The 17,670-nt window shown below is 43.1% G+C and overlaps 1 protein-coding gene across 4 annotated transcripts in view; it reads left to right on the top strand.

Moving 5' to 3' along the window:
• The window catches only part of MTM1 (myotubularin 1), a 90,958-nt gene that overhangs the window by 39,074 nt on the left and 34,214 nt on the right, over positions 1-17,670 (top strand). For all 4 annotated transcript variants that reach the window (XM_077285234.1, XM_077285232.1, XM_077285233.1 and 1 more), the window contains exons 4-6: positions 243-337; positions 1,844-1,954; positions 3,346-3,447. In XM_077285234.1, coding sequence (XP_077141349.1) covers positions 243-337; positions 1,844-1,954; positions 3,346-3,447 — 308 coding nt within the window. The remainder of the gene's footprint in view (positions 1-242; positions 338-1,843; positions 1,955-3,345; positions 3,448-17,670) is intronic.

Below are 17,670 nucleotides of genomic sequence, written 5' to 3'. Positions count from 1 at the left end.
TTATGGACAGAGGATTGTGTATATGAGCCGATCTCATTCATCCCATCAGATCCTGTAACGTCCTCACGAATACATTACATTTTGGTGTAGCTCTGCAGTCTCAGTAGATTTAGTTTTGCATTTTCTGGCAGTTACTTTACTTATATAGGGTTCTTGGGTGGTTTTATCATTGACTACAAAGTGCATTCCTGTAGTCTTATGTATGCACTGTGTTTTTATATTTTTTTTTAATTTTCTTCCAGATAAGGATGTTATTTACATGTGTCCATTTAATGGTCCAGTTAAAGGCAGGCTATACGTCACAAACTATAAATTGTACTTCAAAGGTGAGGAGACGGTAAGTTAAAGAGATTTCTTTCAGATTAGCTTTAGCTATACATCACCCAGTGCTGTTCTCCGCTTACTTCCACCCCTCTATTATATGAGTTGTCCCATGAACAAAGTACATTTTAATGAATAGATCTTGAATTAATTTGTTCCACAATTGGATGTCTTAAATAAAATGTTCCTTTGCTAAGATCAGCTTATAAATGTGCCCCTGCTGTGTACTGTGTAATGGCTGTGTCTGACCGTACAGAGCTGCTCCACTTCATGGTCCGCACATACAGGTGCTTCTCACAAAATTAGAATATCATCAAAAAGTTAATTTATTTCAGTTCTTCAATACAAAAAGTGAAACTCCTATATTGTCATTACAAACAGAGTGATCTATTTTATGTGTTTATTTCTGTTAATGTTGATGATTATAGCTTATCGCCAATAAAAAAAAAACAGCACCTGTTCTCACAGCGCCTGGCCATTTGAGGGGAGCAGAAGTTGCTTAGGATAGGTGAATATACAGACAGAACAGCAGCGACTGAAGGTACATTTCTCTGCCTGTTATATCACCGTAGCTGCAGCTTTGAGCCCTTGCTGCATATCTGTATACTCACTTATCACAAGTGACTTACTCGCCCTTCCTAGCCAGGAGCTGTGTGTGTGCTCACCGTGTACTGGAGCAGCTTTGCATGGTCAGACACAGCCATTACACAGGGGCACATGTATAAGATTATCTGTTTTGTAGAAGGAATTGACTCCTCTTCTTGTAGCTCTGAAATGTCTGATATGGTGTGGACAGCTCGGCCATGGCAGTCACAGGGCACAGTTATTACATGTCAGAAGATTACAGTGAATCTGTTACTGTTGGAGGCCAGTATGAAAGGACTGAGCTCAGGGATATATACCGTATATTTGTCATATGATTCGGGATTTCCATGTGAAAAGCGGTTTAAATGCTGCCCGATAAATCCCGAGCCCGGCTTCTGCCCGTCCTCCGTGATTGACAGCTTTCCTGGCATGAGTTTGTATATAGGTATAGATGCCAGTCACTTTGTGTTGCAGGGATAAATGGGGGGTGGGTTAATACGTGTTGGGGGGGGACCACGGCTGATTGTAAAAAGGCTTGTTTTAAAAAGTAGTATTTGTTCTTTATTACTTTGCTAAGATTCTCAAATTCTGTCAAATGTTCTGCAAAACTGGTAATGTACAGGAGCAGAGCTAGAAAACAGTCACAGTGTGAGATTGTTTCCTAGATCAGTGGCCTGCAACCTGTGGCTCTCCAGTTCCTGTGAAACTACAACTCCCAGCATTCTCTGCAGCTGACAAATGTGATTTCACAAGCCCTGCAGAGCCACCACTAACCGAGCAGACCGATGAGACCGGGATCGTGTTGTCAACGCTCTCCATTACCTGCGTGCTTTCATATGCAATTTGGCATCAAATAATCTTGCATGTCTTTCTATAACCTTTTAGGTGAAACACAATATGTAGTGTTTTGTTTGTGTTTTTTTTTTTTGTTTGTTAGGAGCCAGCAATTGTATTTGAGGTTCCCCTTGGTGTTATTGCAAGGATTGAAAAGATGGGAGGTGCGACCAGTAGAGGAGAGAATTCCTATGGTCTGGATATAACCTGCAAAGTAAGTATGGCCGCTATACCGTATGGTCATGTGATTAATACTGCTTATAGGAGTAAGGCTAGGTGCACAATGGCGTCTGTGCCCACCGTCAGGCACGTACACTCAGGGGGTATGCTCTACAGTGGTCACAATCTGGATGGATAAATCACCATTTAAAAAAAAAATAAATAAATGCATCCATGGCATACTCTTCTTTGCAATGGCCCCTATTATGGGAAAATGCAGTTTTGCAATTTTCTATCCAAAAAAGACCTGATGCATACTGGCCAAATGGAAGTTGAAATAACACATTTAGCCCCATATGGGGCGTGATGGCCTATATGTCATGACTTATACCGTAGACAGCGTGTCGTAGCCTTTAAAGGGGTCCTTACTTTTCCCTTAGTCTTTCCTGGCTGCTGCTTGTTATAAAACCTTACACTTCCTTCCACGGGTCCACCGGAGAGTCTTAACTGCTACTCACGGTCGGTGTCTGCTGTCACGTCGACAGTGTGTGCAGCAGCTCAGCAGGGGCCGTTCAGTCTACACTGGCGGAGCCATGAGCTCATGTGCTACTGCTTCATTGGCAAAGTGAGATTAGCGCCACAGCCAATGCCAGACACCGGGAGCTGCGGCGGAGACTCACCGGGGAAGGGGCGTAAAGCGCAGATTGTTCTATAACAAGCTCCAGCCACTGCAGAAAGTTAATTTAAAAGCAGATAACCCCTTCAAATGTTATTCCGGATGATTAGTGGCTCCCAAACTCACGTGAATGTAGTGCATCAGTGAATACAGGGGTTGTCGGTCACCCACAAATTTGATAGTCTCCTATAGGGCCAAACAAGTCTAAGATGGTCTATGGCTTCAGGATGCACTCAATCGTCATAGTCTGATACTGCTCCTTGCCTCAATTTTATGCAGTGGGCAGCACATTCATTTATTGTACTCATTTATATAGCACCATTAATTCCCCAGCGCTTTACATACGCTATCATCACTGTCCCCTTTGGGGCTCGCACTATAAATTCCCTATCAGTATGTCTTTGGAAGGAAACCCATACAAACTCCTTCACATTGTGAAAATGTCATGTGACCACACCAGAGACCTTTGTAAAAAATGTGAGCTTTTTCCTATGTTGAAGAGAAACTGGTAAGTGACGGCCGAGACGTAGCGTTTCGTTGTGCATGTCGGGGTGGTTCTGTTACTATAGCTGCTGTAGCAGAAGCTGGCCCCGGCAGAGGACCCGCACAGGTCGGGGGCTCAGGAGGTCGGGGGCTCAGGATATGATTCATCTAGTAATGTACAAGTCTCACCCCTTCGGTGCTTATTAGTTGCACAAGCCTCACATCATGTACGATGCCGGTCAGTGAGACGGACGCACTGATTCACTTCTATCCTTTTTGCAATTTAGGATATGAGAAACCTGCGCTTTGCTCTGAAACAGGAAACGCACAGCAGAAAACAGATATTTGAAGATCTGACAAAACACGCCTTTCCTCTGTCACACGGATCGGTAAGCAGATAGATTTGTTGGGATTTATTTTGTGCCCTTTAGTAATCGCCGTGTGAAGCTGATTCTGAGCGGAAAGGTTTCCTCGATGTATTGGTTGTGCAAAATGGCTGAATTTGGTCACAGACTGTCCAAGTCTCTGTTATACGTTTCTATCAGACACCGGCTGCAGGGATCTTCATCTGTCCACGTTTTCATTATGGATCTCCCTACTGTATGGACTTCATAATGGCTCTTGTACAGAAGTGTGATCTAGACCCGCACCTCGAGACCCATACTCTACCTCTATGTGCTCCTTATTTTGCAATGAGGCACACCAGTTTCCCCTCACAGGCGCCATGTTACTAGAAATTGGGCAGGGTATGCTGCCGTGCAGGCATTGGGGTTCATTGTGCCGGAGATTATGGCTGCTATTGTCCCACATTGGTCACACTTTGCTGGATGCGCTGCTTCTGTTGGGTCTGCTGTGGAGTGAAGCAATTGCTTGTGTTCCTTAGGTGCTCAGAATCCATGGGTGCACAGGACATGCCTTGTAAAGACACCATGCATGGTAGTGAGTGTACATGGGATGTAGCATTTTTTGGCTTGCTTCCCACAAAGGCTTTATATGTTTCAAGACTGCATCTGCCGTGTCAGATCCCAGCCCCTCAAATGTTCATTTTTGTCTGTGGCCGCTCTATGTAGCCTGATATTTCCATTGGAGTGGGAAGGCTGTACTCTCCTAGAGTGGCTCTTTACTGGCCCTCGGTGGGCTACCGGCTTGGCAGCTCTGCTTAGGTCTATGGACCCTAGCAGGTCATATTCTTTACTCTCAGCATTGGTTGTGTCCTCAAAAGGAAAAGCTTGCCAAAATGATCCCATAAATCCATACATGTGAGCAGCTGAAGCTCAAGATGGAGAATCCATGATCTTAGCCCAGTGCTGCTTAAAGCACTACTCCAGCTTTTTTTTTTTTTTTTTTCTTTCAGTTCTGTAGTGGCGCTTCAAATGTGAGTCCCCTGTCATATACTCGCCCTCTGGCGGCTTCGCTGGTTTTCGGTGTCACTCGGGGCGTGCGACATCCTCTTGTGAGTGCAGCTCCTGACTGGAGCAGCCGGCAGGTCACTTTTCGACGGAGACAGACTGGAGCAATGCTGGAAAATGATGAAGGTGGCAGGGGAGTATCAGACAAGGGGCAGGAGACTCACATTTAAAGCACCGTCCAATAAAAAACAACTGTGGGAGTGGCGCTTTAATATAAAGAAGTACGGCATTTTATGAGCATTCATTTCTTACTATTAAAGGGAATCTGTCACCTAATTTTTCGTATATAAGCTGCGTCCACCGGCATCAGGGGATTATCTGCAGCATTCTGTAATGCTGTAAATAAGCCCCCGACATAACCTGGAAGATAACAAAAACAAGTTAGAGTATACTCACCTGGGGGCGGTCCGGTCTGATGGGCTTTGCGGGTCCAGGTCCGGCGCCTCTCATCTACATGTGATGACGTCCTCTTCCTTGCTTCTGTAGCAGCTCCTGCGCAGGTGTACTGATTTGCCCTGTTGAGGGCAGAGTAAAGTACTGCAGTGCGCAGGCGCTAGGCCTCTCTGACCTTTCCCAGCGCCTGCACACTGCAGTACTTTACTCTGCCCTCAACAGGGCAGAGACTGCCGCCTGCGCAGGGGCCACGACAGAAGCAAGGAAGAGGACGTCATCGCATGAAGATAGGAGGTGCCGGACCGCCCCTGGGTGAGTATAATCTAACCTCTTTATCTCATCTTTCAGGATACATCGGGGGGAGGCTTATCTACAGCATTGCAGTGGTTGGAGCTTTACTTTTGGATATGATGGTCCAAATAACTTAGAGTTTACAGCACAACTCCAGCATTTTTGTTTTTATGATTGCTCTGGAGTGGTACCACTAATGCATGTTCCCTGCCCCATGTAATATACTTACCAGCCACTTTCTTCTTCTGTCTGTGCCGCTCCGCTCCATCTGCTGCAGGTTGTGACCTGCCCCAACGCTCCAGTGTTTGCTGGGTGAGCCGGAAGTCACTCAGTGTATGAGACCCAGAATGAGCCTCTCATAGACTTACACTGAGCGCTTGTGACTGTTACCTCTGACTTCCGGGCAGTGAGGAGCTGCGGTCACATGAAGGTGGAATCCTGGTAATGTCCGTACCCATACTGAATGCCTTGTGTGAACCTAGTGATTAATGGGTTTGTACTAAGTTCATCGGTTATTCATGGCACCAGCGTCTACTTACCGGTTGGATCGGTCCGGATAGCAGCAGAGCGCGGCGTTCTATAGAGCTCTGTGTAAGTGGAGCGAAGGTTGTGCTTCTTCTCTCCATTTATCCTCCTAAGGGTCGGCTGGATCTAGCTGAGCACAGCCATTTATCTGGCAGTCCCATAGACAGAGCCGTGAACGTTTCCTTGTGGCATTTCTTAAAATCTATTGTGTGTCTTTAAAGTTAAGCTCGCAGATATCTATAAATGATCCCTTACCCTACTGGAAAGGGAATTACTGAGCTACTCACTATAAGCTGTGTAATACCATTCAGTATACATGGAATATTTTATTTTCAGCCCCGACACATTATCATGTTATTATGCTGGCGATTGGGCTGTTAAAACTAACAGCAAATCCAAGTACCAGCTTCTGTCTAAAAGGTGGGCTCAAGTCTGCTGGACATACAGCATGGCGGAAAGGCTTTAGGCAGGTGTGAAAAGAATGCTGCAGAGTAAGGATGCCGTCAAATATAGAAGGGTTTATAATTTACTTGGATCAATTAAAGGAAAAATCTACATCCAATCAATATTGTGATGGTTCTGTGCCTGCAGTTACGTCTAGATGCCGACCGACTAGCCTGACGGGTAGCTTTAATCGTGCTTTCTGTGAGCTTTACATTAGGGTGGATGCAAGGGCATGGTATTGTACAGAAAGCAATGCTTGCTGAGGCGGGGCAGGCTCATATTCATGGCAGTGCTAATCCTTGTAGGGGTATTCCCATCTCCAAGATCCTATCCCAATATGTAATAGGTGTAATATTAGCAAATACCTCCAATTAGAAATGTACTATAGTTTTTCTGATTCGCTGTGTCTCATATGAAGGCATTGCAGGACCTTAGGTATCCATGGTTATTTCCACTGATATAGTGACAGCTAGTTGCTAGTGGTCGTAACCATGGATACCTAAGGTCCTGCAATGCCTGCACATGAAGAAAGAGACCTGGATTATCAGAAGAAATATACTACATTTGTAATTGGAGGTATTTGCTAATAATATTATTCCACCTACTACATATTGAGATAGGATCTTGGAGATGAGAATACCCCTTTGAGGAGGATTAAAGTTCTGCTGCGTGACATCACTGTAATGTATAGTACACATGCCATCTCCACGTACCGGTCATTAAATGGTATTCTTTCTACAATGAAGTTAGCGACTATAAAAAGTCTACTCACCCCTGTTAAAATGCCAAGTTTTTGTCATGCAAAAAAAAAAATGCCAAAAATAGTTTCAGATCATCTTCTACATTTAATATCACGCATAATCTGTACAATTCCAGGGAAGTATAAATTGAAATATTTTTTGGAGGAAAAAGAGAAAAAAAAAAGTACCGCAATAGTACAACTAATAGGACAACTAATAGGACAACTAATAGGACAACTAATAGGACAACTAATAGGACAACTAATAGGACAACTAATAGGACAACTAATAGGACAACTAATAGGACAACTAATAGGACAACTAATACTTTTGCTGAAGCATCCTTGCATCTAAAGTATTTGTCGGTTTGGGTAGGATAGTATCCGCATGACACATCTAGAATTGATCATCTTTGCCCATGCTTCCTTACAGCACTCCAAAAGTGTCAAATTGTGAGGGCATCTCCTCCATCTCAGGTGTGCAGCGCTCTTCAAATCAACTCACAAATATTTCAATTAGTTTCATGTCTAGACCATTTAAAAAGTTTGATCATCTTTTGTTGATTTGGAATTATGCTTGGGGGTGATTGTTGTGCTGAAAGGTGAAATTCCTCTTCATGTTCAGTTTTTTTTTTTTAACAGAGGTCTGAATTATTTCAAAATTGACTGATATTTGTGACTGTTCATAAGTTCCCCCACCTCGACTAAAGCACCAGTCCCAGCTGCTGAAAAAGCAGCCCAAAAGTATCATGTTGCCTCCACCGTACTTTACTGTGGGTATGGTGTTCTTTTGGTGACGCACAATGCTGGCTTTGCACCAAAAATATTTTTTCGATTTTTGGCTAAAAAGTTCATCCTTGGTCTTATCAGACCACAACACATTTTCCCATATGCTTTTGGCAAACCTGATGTAGGTTTCGCCAAAACCTAACTGGGCTTGGATATTTTTCTTAGTAACAAAAAAAAAAAAATGTACGCAACCAGTACTTGATAGAAAATACTGCAGCTGCTTAAATTTTGTTGTAGGCCTCTTGATAACCTCTTGGATAATTTGAAGGATGTTTAGTTCACTTCTTGATGACTGTCTTCAGTGTTCCATCTTTTTTCTATTGCCTTAGAAACTAAAGTTTGTACCTTTGACAACTTTCTACAATGAGGTCCCTTTGCTGTGTTGTAAGCTTGTTTACGGATGTCAGGAAAATCCTAATGGAACAGCTACACCTTTTATATGGGGTTAATCAGAATCACTGTAAATGATGGCAGTTGTGCACTAGCTACTGTTTAAAAAAGTAACCTTGTTGTTTTTTTTCATAAATCAATAGTATATGTGAAAATAAGCAACTTTTTAATATATTTTGTCAGACAAATGTGCTTCTTTCTCCTTTAAGACTGATTTTTATTTTTTTGCATTTTCAAAATTTTCAGTTCATGGCTGAAATCTAGCTCATGTGGCATCTGTGGCTTATGAGTACAGCAGTGTCCAATGTCACCATCCATTATTTAGAGATCCCTGCTCATTGACAACACCTGATGAAATAGAATATATGAATAATGTATTTCTTGACCAGCTAATATTTGTGTTCATAAAAACGCTGGTCTACACCTCAGACCCAATGTCACATAAGCTAAAAGTATCCGATCATTCACATGAGGAAAGTTTTATCTAAATAAGTATGCTGAGGCCCAGGATGGATAATATTTCAGGGTTTGACAAGCTGTACAATATTTATAGTGGTTTTCCAATGATGAACAGTAATTGACACCACCAATCAGCAGAAAGGGGCTTTACAACCCCCTATTACTCTTCACTGCAGAAATGAGCAGTTAAATGTAGCATAAATGTCAATGGCTGGTTAATTGGGGGTCCCTCATTGATGTTTCATTTAAACACTTTACTACAGAGGGTGCAATAAAGAGCCCTCCATTGTAATCATTGTGCCCCAGGGCTGAAATGCTCACACTGTCAGACATTTACCAAGTATATGCTGCAATGAGGCTCCCCGCTGTCAGATATTTATTATAATAATTGTCTAAGGGTCACTTCCGTCTGTCTGTCCTTCTGTCTTTCTGTCTGTCTGTCACGGATATTCATTGGTCGCGGCCTCTGTCTGCCATGGAATCCAAGTCGCTGATTGGTCTCGCCAGCTGCTTGTCATGGCTGCCGCGACCAATCAGCGACGGCCACAGTCCGATTAGTCCCTCCCTACTCCCCTGCAGTCAGTGCCCGGCGCCCGCTCCATACTCCCCGCAGTCACCGCTCACACAGGGTTAATGCCAGCGGTAACGGACTACGTTATGCCGTGGGTAACTCACTCCGTTACCGCCGCTATTAACCCTGTGTGACCAAGTTTTTACTATTGATGCTGCCTATGCAGCGTCAATAGTAAAAACATCTAATGTTAAAAATACTAAAGAAAAAAAAAAATCATTATATACTCACCTTTCCCGCTCCTCGCGACGCTCCGGTGACCGCTCCATGCAAGTGGCAGGTTCCGGTGGCAAGGATGGTATGCGAGAAGGACCTGCCATGACGTCACGGTCATGTGACCGCGACGTCATCACAGGTCCTGCGCGCCTGAGCGAGAAGGACCTGCCATGACGTCATGGTCATGTGACCGTGACGTCGTCACACCCTGGGACCGGAATCTGCCGCCTGCACCGCACACAGGCGACAGAACTACAAGGGGCCCTCGGAAGGTGAGTATGTTTATTTTTTTAACCTGTGACATACGTGGCTGGACAATATACTACGTAGCTGGGCAATATACTACCTGGCTGGGCAATATACTACGTGGCTGGGCAATATACTACGTGGACATGCATATTCTAGAATACCCGATGCGTTAGAATTGGGCCACCATCTAGTTTATTATAACCATAAAGGGGTTTCCATGAACAAAGTATGTTTTAGTCAATAGATCTTGGAATAATAAGTTCCACAATTGGATTTGTTAAATAAAAGAATGTCCATTGTGTAATGGCTGTGTCTGATCATATCACATCTCCTGGGCAGGGGATAAGAAAGAGTATACAGACATTGCATCTGGGGATCAGACCCTGTACTGTCAGACACAGACACTACACAGTACACAGCAGGGGCACATTATAAGATTATCTCAGCACAGGAACATTTTATTTAAACACAGCCAATTGTGGAAGTTATTATTCCAAGATCAATTAATTAAAATGTTGATTAAAATGAACTTTGTTCATGAGGAAAACCCATTTAAGTGTATGTAAGCCCTTAAAAAAAAAAAGTTATCCAGCATTCATTCTTTATTTTCTGAGGCATTGGCTGTTATAGAATAATGAACAGAACCAAATTCACCTCCTATTGCTCCAGAAAAACATTTAAACATTTGACGATGTGCTACCCTTATTGCCAATCCTGGATGTCGGCAGTCCTGTGACAAGTGAAGGGTGCAGCCATCTCTTCTGGAGCTGGCAGGATCCACCAGAGCAGCCTGTGCTGGATCTTTAGGGTTCACCAGAGATCTGTACACCTCCATTTCTAATTGGCCTGTGCCAAAAGAAAAAAATGTGATGCTTAGTCACGGACACCCTTAAAGGTGTGTTTCCACGGTCAGGAAACGCTGCGTGTTTGACGCTGTGTACAGCCGCAGCGTCCAGATGTTACAGCATAGTGGAGGGGATTTCATGAAATCCCGTCTCCACTATGTGTTAAGACGCAGGCGGCAGACCCACGTAAACGGACATGCGGAGCGTCGCCACACTGTAAATTTACCATAGACCAGGGTTGGGGAACCTCAGGCCCAAGGGCCATTTACGGCCCTCGATGACCTTTTCTCAGAGACCCCATTCTTGGGCAGGGAGGTGTATTTTCATTACAACCGACTCATAAATTACTTCTTGCTCTGTTAACACACACACACACACACACACACACACACACACACACACACACACACACACACACACACACACACACACACACACACACTGTTCACTACTGAACACTGAAGGGCATGCAATGAAAGATTACGTCCTGACACCAGTGCCAAAGTCAGGATGTACTTTGTAGACGCAGTTTGTACGGCCCCCGAAGGATGGTATAAATATCCAAATGGCCCTTGGCAGAAAAAAGATTCCCCACCCCTGGTATAGACATCATTAGATGCGGTAAAACCGCATTTCATGATTAGTCACTTGCATAGTAACTGCGTAAACGCAGCTTACTACACATGTTTACTAATTTAAATCTCTTACCTGTCCCACCACCGGAAGTCCGCGTTCACTGCAGTTCTCGTGATAACTTGGCTTACCGCGGGAACTTCCGTGCACATGACAGGGGGTTATCTCCGGTCACACTAGGATGGTTCTCTTGGTCAGCTGACAGCGAGAGCTAGACTGTAGGTGATCGCCTAGAGATCTACGGTGGTCATCTATAAGCTCTGCTATGTCTGGATGTCAGGCATCCAGATGTAGCGGAGCTGGAGCCGTCATGGGACACTTGTTATTAAGGACTGCGTCGGACCAGGGAGTATACTGTTGGTTTATTATTATTATAATTATTATTATATATATTTTTTTTTTTTCAGAAGATCGATGGCTTCTCTTGATTACAGTGTAATATAGATGGCAAAACTGTGTGGTGGTTTGTTTCCAGCATAAACAAAGCATAAGTACATGTGGGGGTTGCCTGGTTGCTAGGAAATCCCCACATGTACATATGCTGGCTAACAGATGTAAATCATTCAGCTGCGGCTCTAAAAACTAAAACTCCGAGCACTAAAAAATACTCGGAGGACCCCCGAGCATGCTCGAGATATCTCGAGTAATGAGTATATTCACTCATCACTAATTAAAATACTTTATTCTGCATGTGTGTGTTTTATTTACCAACTATAGGATTAGTAATGGATAGGTGTCGTATTGACGCCTCTCCATTACTAAGCTTGATGTCACCTTACAATAGGAAGGTGACATTAACCCCTGATTACCCCATATGCCACCACTACAGGGCAGTGGGAAGAGAGAGGCTAAGAAGAAACTCGCACCTCAATACCTGGCACTGCCACCGGCACTTGGGACCGGAGTATGCGGCTGCATGTATTTCTATGCATCTGAACACTCCGGTCCGAGTGCCGGCAGCAGTGCCGGGTATTGACGTGCGATACTCATGTGAGTTTCTCGTAAAGTGTGACCCCGGCCTAACACAGATTTTTTTCTTTCTATTGATAGTTAGATCTGTAGATGGAATGAGATAGATAGATCTATCTATCTAGCCCATATCTATCTATCCATCCATCCATCCATCCATCCGTCTATCTATCTGTCTATTTGTGTGTGTAGTGGAGTGTGGGTTTGACAAATGTTAAAGAGGAGGTTGGACAATGACATCACAAATCTTTTTTTTTTGTTAAGTAATATATCTTTATTTAGTTTACATACCCTTAGTTAAAAAGGACCTTTCAACAACTTTTACTTACTTGACTGCATCATGATAAAGTGGCTAAATATCTAAACTTTTTTTTTTTTTTTTTAGTCCTCTCCATTAACTTGTAAAGCGCTACGGAATATGTTGGCGCTATATAAATAAAATTATTCTTATTATTATTGGCTTGTAACTGTTACGGCTCTTAATATGCTAGAACCGGCTTTCTCACGGTGATCTTATTATGAATGACGGTGATTATGAATGACATGACAGTGCTGTAAGATGAGGGCTGCAGTGTGTCGCATACATTGCTCTACATCAATGTTCCTCAAGTCCGGTCCTCAAGAGCCACCAACAGGTCTTGTTTTCAGGATTTCCTTAGTATTGCACAGGTGATAATTGCATCACCTGGACAGGCAAGCATTCAATGACCTGTGCAATACTAAGGAAATCCTCAAAACATGACCTGTTAGTGGCTCTTGGGGACTGGAGTTGGGGAACACGGCTCTACAGCTATTCCAGCTATCGGGGCATTATTCTCTGGTGCCTGGGGTAGATGCAGTGTGTAATGGCCCACCTCGCAGCTGTCCTCCTTTCCCTGCACTTGTCAGTAATCACTGCCATTGGAATCTGTGTGACCTGATTAGACACCCCAGTCTTACCAAATCATAGCACAAAAGCCAGTTCTGAGCTTCTCTGTGAGCATTTTCTATATATTTTTTTTCTTCTCCCCTGTATGTTTTTGCCTGATTGAGCAACATTGCACAGAGGAAAAAGTAAACGCTACCTGCAGCGGTATGACCATACACAGTGAAACGGCAGTGACCCAAACAAGTTCAAACAAATGTTCTTTTATTGTGTTAATTCACACAGTCAATATAGTATACGGCTTCTTCATACAGTCCATTAATAATGCATGGCTATATGACAGGAAATAGAAAAAAATCCAGCTCAACGAGGTGGTGAAAAAGCAAAGTCTTGGTACTTTATTCACTTCATATCAAAAAATAGAGGATAAAACAACAGCACAATATAATTAAAAACACTATCTACGCGTTTCTGGTGACATAGCACCCTTAGTCATGCTATGTCACCAGAAACGCGTAGATAGTGTTTTTAATTATATTGTGCTGTTGTTTTATCCTCTATTTTTTGATATGAAGTGAATAAAGTACCAAGACTTTGCTTTTTCACCACCTCGTTGAGCTGGATTTTTTTCTATTTCCTGCATTCCTCACGCCTTGACACAGTGTTTCCGTGCTCCGAGCCTCCAGGGACTACAACTATGGTGAGCTGGATTTTTTCTTATGGCTATATGACGCAGTCAATACACAGGCCGAACTTCCCTTTGTCCAGTTTCCCTGGGTGACCGCACGCCAGTAACAAGTCTCTGTACTCACTCCGCGCACTGCACTCTTTATCCTCTGGAGTGCAGCCGGGTACACATAAGGGTATGTGTCCACGTTCAGGTTTGCTTCAGGCTTTGGTCAGGATTTTATGCAAGTAAAATCCTGACCAAAAATGCACCTGAGGTCACTGGCAGGTCACCTGCGGTGTTCCTGCGTGTTTTGCTCATTGTAGCAACATGCTGCGTTCTGAAAAAACGCACCGCACGTGCGTTTTTGCGGGAAAAACGCATGCGTTTTTTAATGCACAGTGGAGACGGGATTTAATTAAATCCCCTCCACTATGCTGTAACATCTGGACGCTGCGCTTTTGACGCTGCGGCTCAGCGCTGCGTCAAAAACGCAGCGTTTCCTGAACGTGGACACATACCCTTAGACAGCCCAAGACGCAGGGTGTCAGTCTCTCTGGTTCCATTAGCCTCTGTGCTGCTCCACACAGAGAGAGCTCTGCAGACAACTGCCCTGTCTGCTTCCAAGAACACACTGACACACCTCCCCCACTACTACAGGGCTTTTTTTTTTAATCAGTCACTGCTTCACTATCCGAATTAGGCCGGGGTCACACTAGACCGTAATACGGTCTAGAAGGTATGTATCTTGTGTGTTTATTGTTTTGCCAAGCGAGGGTCTGAAAATGGATTGAGAGAGCAATAAATTATTAAAACAACCGCTGTGTTTATTTCATTAAAATACTTTTAAATCATGTGTGTGTGTGTTTTTTAACCCTTTCAAACAATTGGATTAATAATGGATAGGTGTCATAATTGACGCCTCTCCATTATTAATCTGGCTTAATGTCACCTTCCAATAGCAAGGTGGCATTAACCCTTCATTACCCCATATCCCACCGCTACAGGGAGTGGGAAGAGAGTGGCCAAGTGCCAGAATAGGCGCATCTTCCAGATGTGCCTTTTCTGGGGTGGCTGGGGGCAGATGTTTTTAGCCACGGGGGGGCCAATAACCATGGACCCTCTCCTGGCTATTAATATCTGCCCTCAGTCACTGGCTTTACCACTCTGGCGGAGAAAATTGCGCGGGAGCCCACGCCAATTTTTTCCGCCATTTAACCCTTTATTTTAGCAGCTACAGCGCTGAAATTTTGCACATACACACTACTAACATTAGTAGTGTGGAATATGCAAAAAAAAAGGGGATATGAGATGGTTTACTGCATGTAAACCATGTCTCATATCCTGTCGGGTTTGTGCAGGAGAAATGCAAAGCCGGCAATTGAATTACCGGCTGTTCACAGATATCGCGCTGAATGAAATCTAAATACAGAATATATATATGTGTGTCTCAATGATATATATATATATATATATATATATATATATATATATATATATATATATATATATATATATATATATATATATATATATATATATACACTGTATATATATACTGTATATATGTTTTCCCGAACATTTGAGCACGTAAATCCATTAGATGTCGGTTTTGCAAGCTTGCGAGAAAATCTCGGCATACGGATGCCATACGGATGTCACACGGATCATTTGATGCAAGGAAATCGCATCCTCGCACTGCACACGGATCACTGTTTTTGAAACATTTGTGCGATTCTCGGCCGTGAAAAACGGACCGTTTTTTTATACGTTAAGTGTGTCCCCGGCCTTACAGCCACACCTGTGTCTGTAGTACGCCCTCATGGCCTCACTACGCTTCATTCTGCATTCTTCATTCGCACATTCTGCAGAGCATATACAGCGCCCCCTAGCTGTGCCAGGGGTCACTGCCTCACAATATACACACACACACACACACACACACACACACACACACACACACACACACACACACACACACACACACACGTTGTTGTTTCTTTTTTTTAAGCTCCCTTGGTTGAAGGAGAAATTGGCTCATGCAAGATTATTTAATTAAAATTAAGAGGACATTTTATTCTGCTGTTCAGCCACGCCATCATGACAAGGCCAGTGTAGCATGTAAAAATAGTGAGATACTTTTCAAAATGATTGCTTTTGGGTAGATTTACTTTTTTAAATGCAAAATTCCAGACATGGGGTTAAACCTAATAGCAAGGCTCCATAAAGCCATCAGCATTGCTGTAGATGAGCAGCATGGAGCTGTGGTTGGGTGTAGTGTGCTCCTCCTCAGGGTGCTCGTGCATTCCTCATTGTCAGAGTCGGGTATATTTGGGGTTGTTACCACTTTGGGCGCGGAGCATTATATTGTGCGTTTTATGCAGTTTCGTCGGTATCCAGTACGTTGCACACTATTCCGAGTTGTGTTTCCTTATTAAGCCTGTATACGTAGCTAATGCTTTCGTAATTAACCCACATATGAAGATGCGGAGTCCCGGAAGATGGAACTAATGATGATTGACAGCATTTTAGCAGCTAGTGATGTCGGACCGGAGTGATATTGTATTGCCAAATGCATAGATGCTAATAGATGTGAGCTAAGGATTTCTCTTCCTTGCTGCTGCTGACCTTGCACTAATGACATTTCTTTGTTAATCTAGGTGATTTGCATACAAAGAAAATAGTGTTACTGCTCCGGTCTGCCAGTGTTTTATTGCAGATGAAGCCGTGTATTATGACAGGCGGTGGCCACAGACACGGCCCGCTATTAGGCCCATTCACATGTGGCAGTAGTTGTTACAATTTGTCTGATCTCCAGTGCTCGGAGCCATTTATTCCCTAAATGCACACATCAAATCTAGAACGGACTGCGTTTATCAGAATTGAGTGTAAATACATAAAAATGATCATTAGCGTCATCAGTAAAGGTTGCCCTCATTTACAATACGTGGGGAAACATTAGAAAATGGCAGCAGAGAAGTGATGATGCCGATGTTAAGATCAGATATTCACGTCAATCCACCATATTGCCTAGAGCTCCTCAGTGGTTTGATCAATTGCTACATGGAGAGGAACATTTAGACATTAGATGGCTCTTCATGCCAGAAGGGATTGTCATTTATATAGGGGATAGAAATTATTATTACTTTTTTTTTTTATATGGTAAAAATCCAGCTTGTTCAAATTCCAGTTTCCCAGACTGGAGACGTTGGATTACAGTCAGACTTTGCCTTCAAGGCTCCCATACCTAGTAGATGAATGTCTGAAACCTGCATATTGTGCAGGACTGTCTGACCACCTAATGTGTATAAAAGCCACCCAAATGTCTACACAGATGTCAGGAAGACAAGGATCCGAACTTTTTGTTTTCACAGGAGATGAGATGCAGGCAGAAGTCTGAAAGCTGCTTTCTCCCCTCTCCATGTTCGGCTACAGCTATCTAAGGTGTTTAAGCACCTTTCGACTATGGCTGACAGTATATTCTATCAAAATCGCAGGGTGGCAAGACAAAAAATACTGTCTCTAGTCAGATCAAGTGCAGGTGCATCTCACACAATTAGAATATCATCAAAAAGTTAATTTCAGTTCTTCAATGCAAAAAGTGAAACTCCTATATTATATAGAGTCATTACAAACAGAGTGATCGATTTCAAGTGTTTTATTTCTGTTAATGTTGATGATTATGGCTTACATCCAATGAAAACCCAATAGTCATATCAGTAAATTAGAATACTTTATAACACCAGCTTGAAAATTATTTTAAAATCCGAAATGTTGGCCTATGAAAGTATGTTCAGTAAATGCACTCATTACTTAATCGGGTCTCCTTTTGCATCAGTTACTGCATCAGTGCCGCGTGGCATGGAGGCGATCAGTCTGTGACATTGCTGAGGTGTTATGGAAGCCCAGGTTGCTTTGATAGCAGCCTTCAGCTCATCTGCATTGTTTGGTCTGGTGTCTCTCATCTTCCTCTTGACAATACTCCATAGATTCTCTATGGGTTTAAAGTCAGGCATTTACTGGATTTTAAAATCATTTTTCAAGCTGGTGTTATAAAGTATTCTAATTTACTGAGATAATGACTTTTGGGTTTTCATTGGCTGTAAGCCGTAATAATCATCAACATTAACAGAAATAAACACTTGAAATAGATAACTG

Source organism: Ranitomeya variabilis, chromosome 2 (assembly GCF_051348905.1).
Source record: "Ranitomeya variabilis isolate aRanVar5 chromosome 2, aRanVar5.hap1, whole genome shotgun sequence".
Taxonomy (NCBI): domain Eukaryota; kingdom Metazoa; phylum Chordata; class Amphibia; order Anura; family Dendrobatidae; genus Ranitomeya; species Ranitomeya variabilis.
Note: the sequence above shows the minus strand (reverse complement) of the source record. Positions and strands in the feature narration are given on the sequence as shown.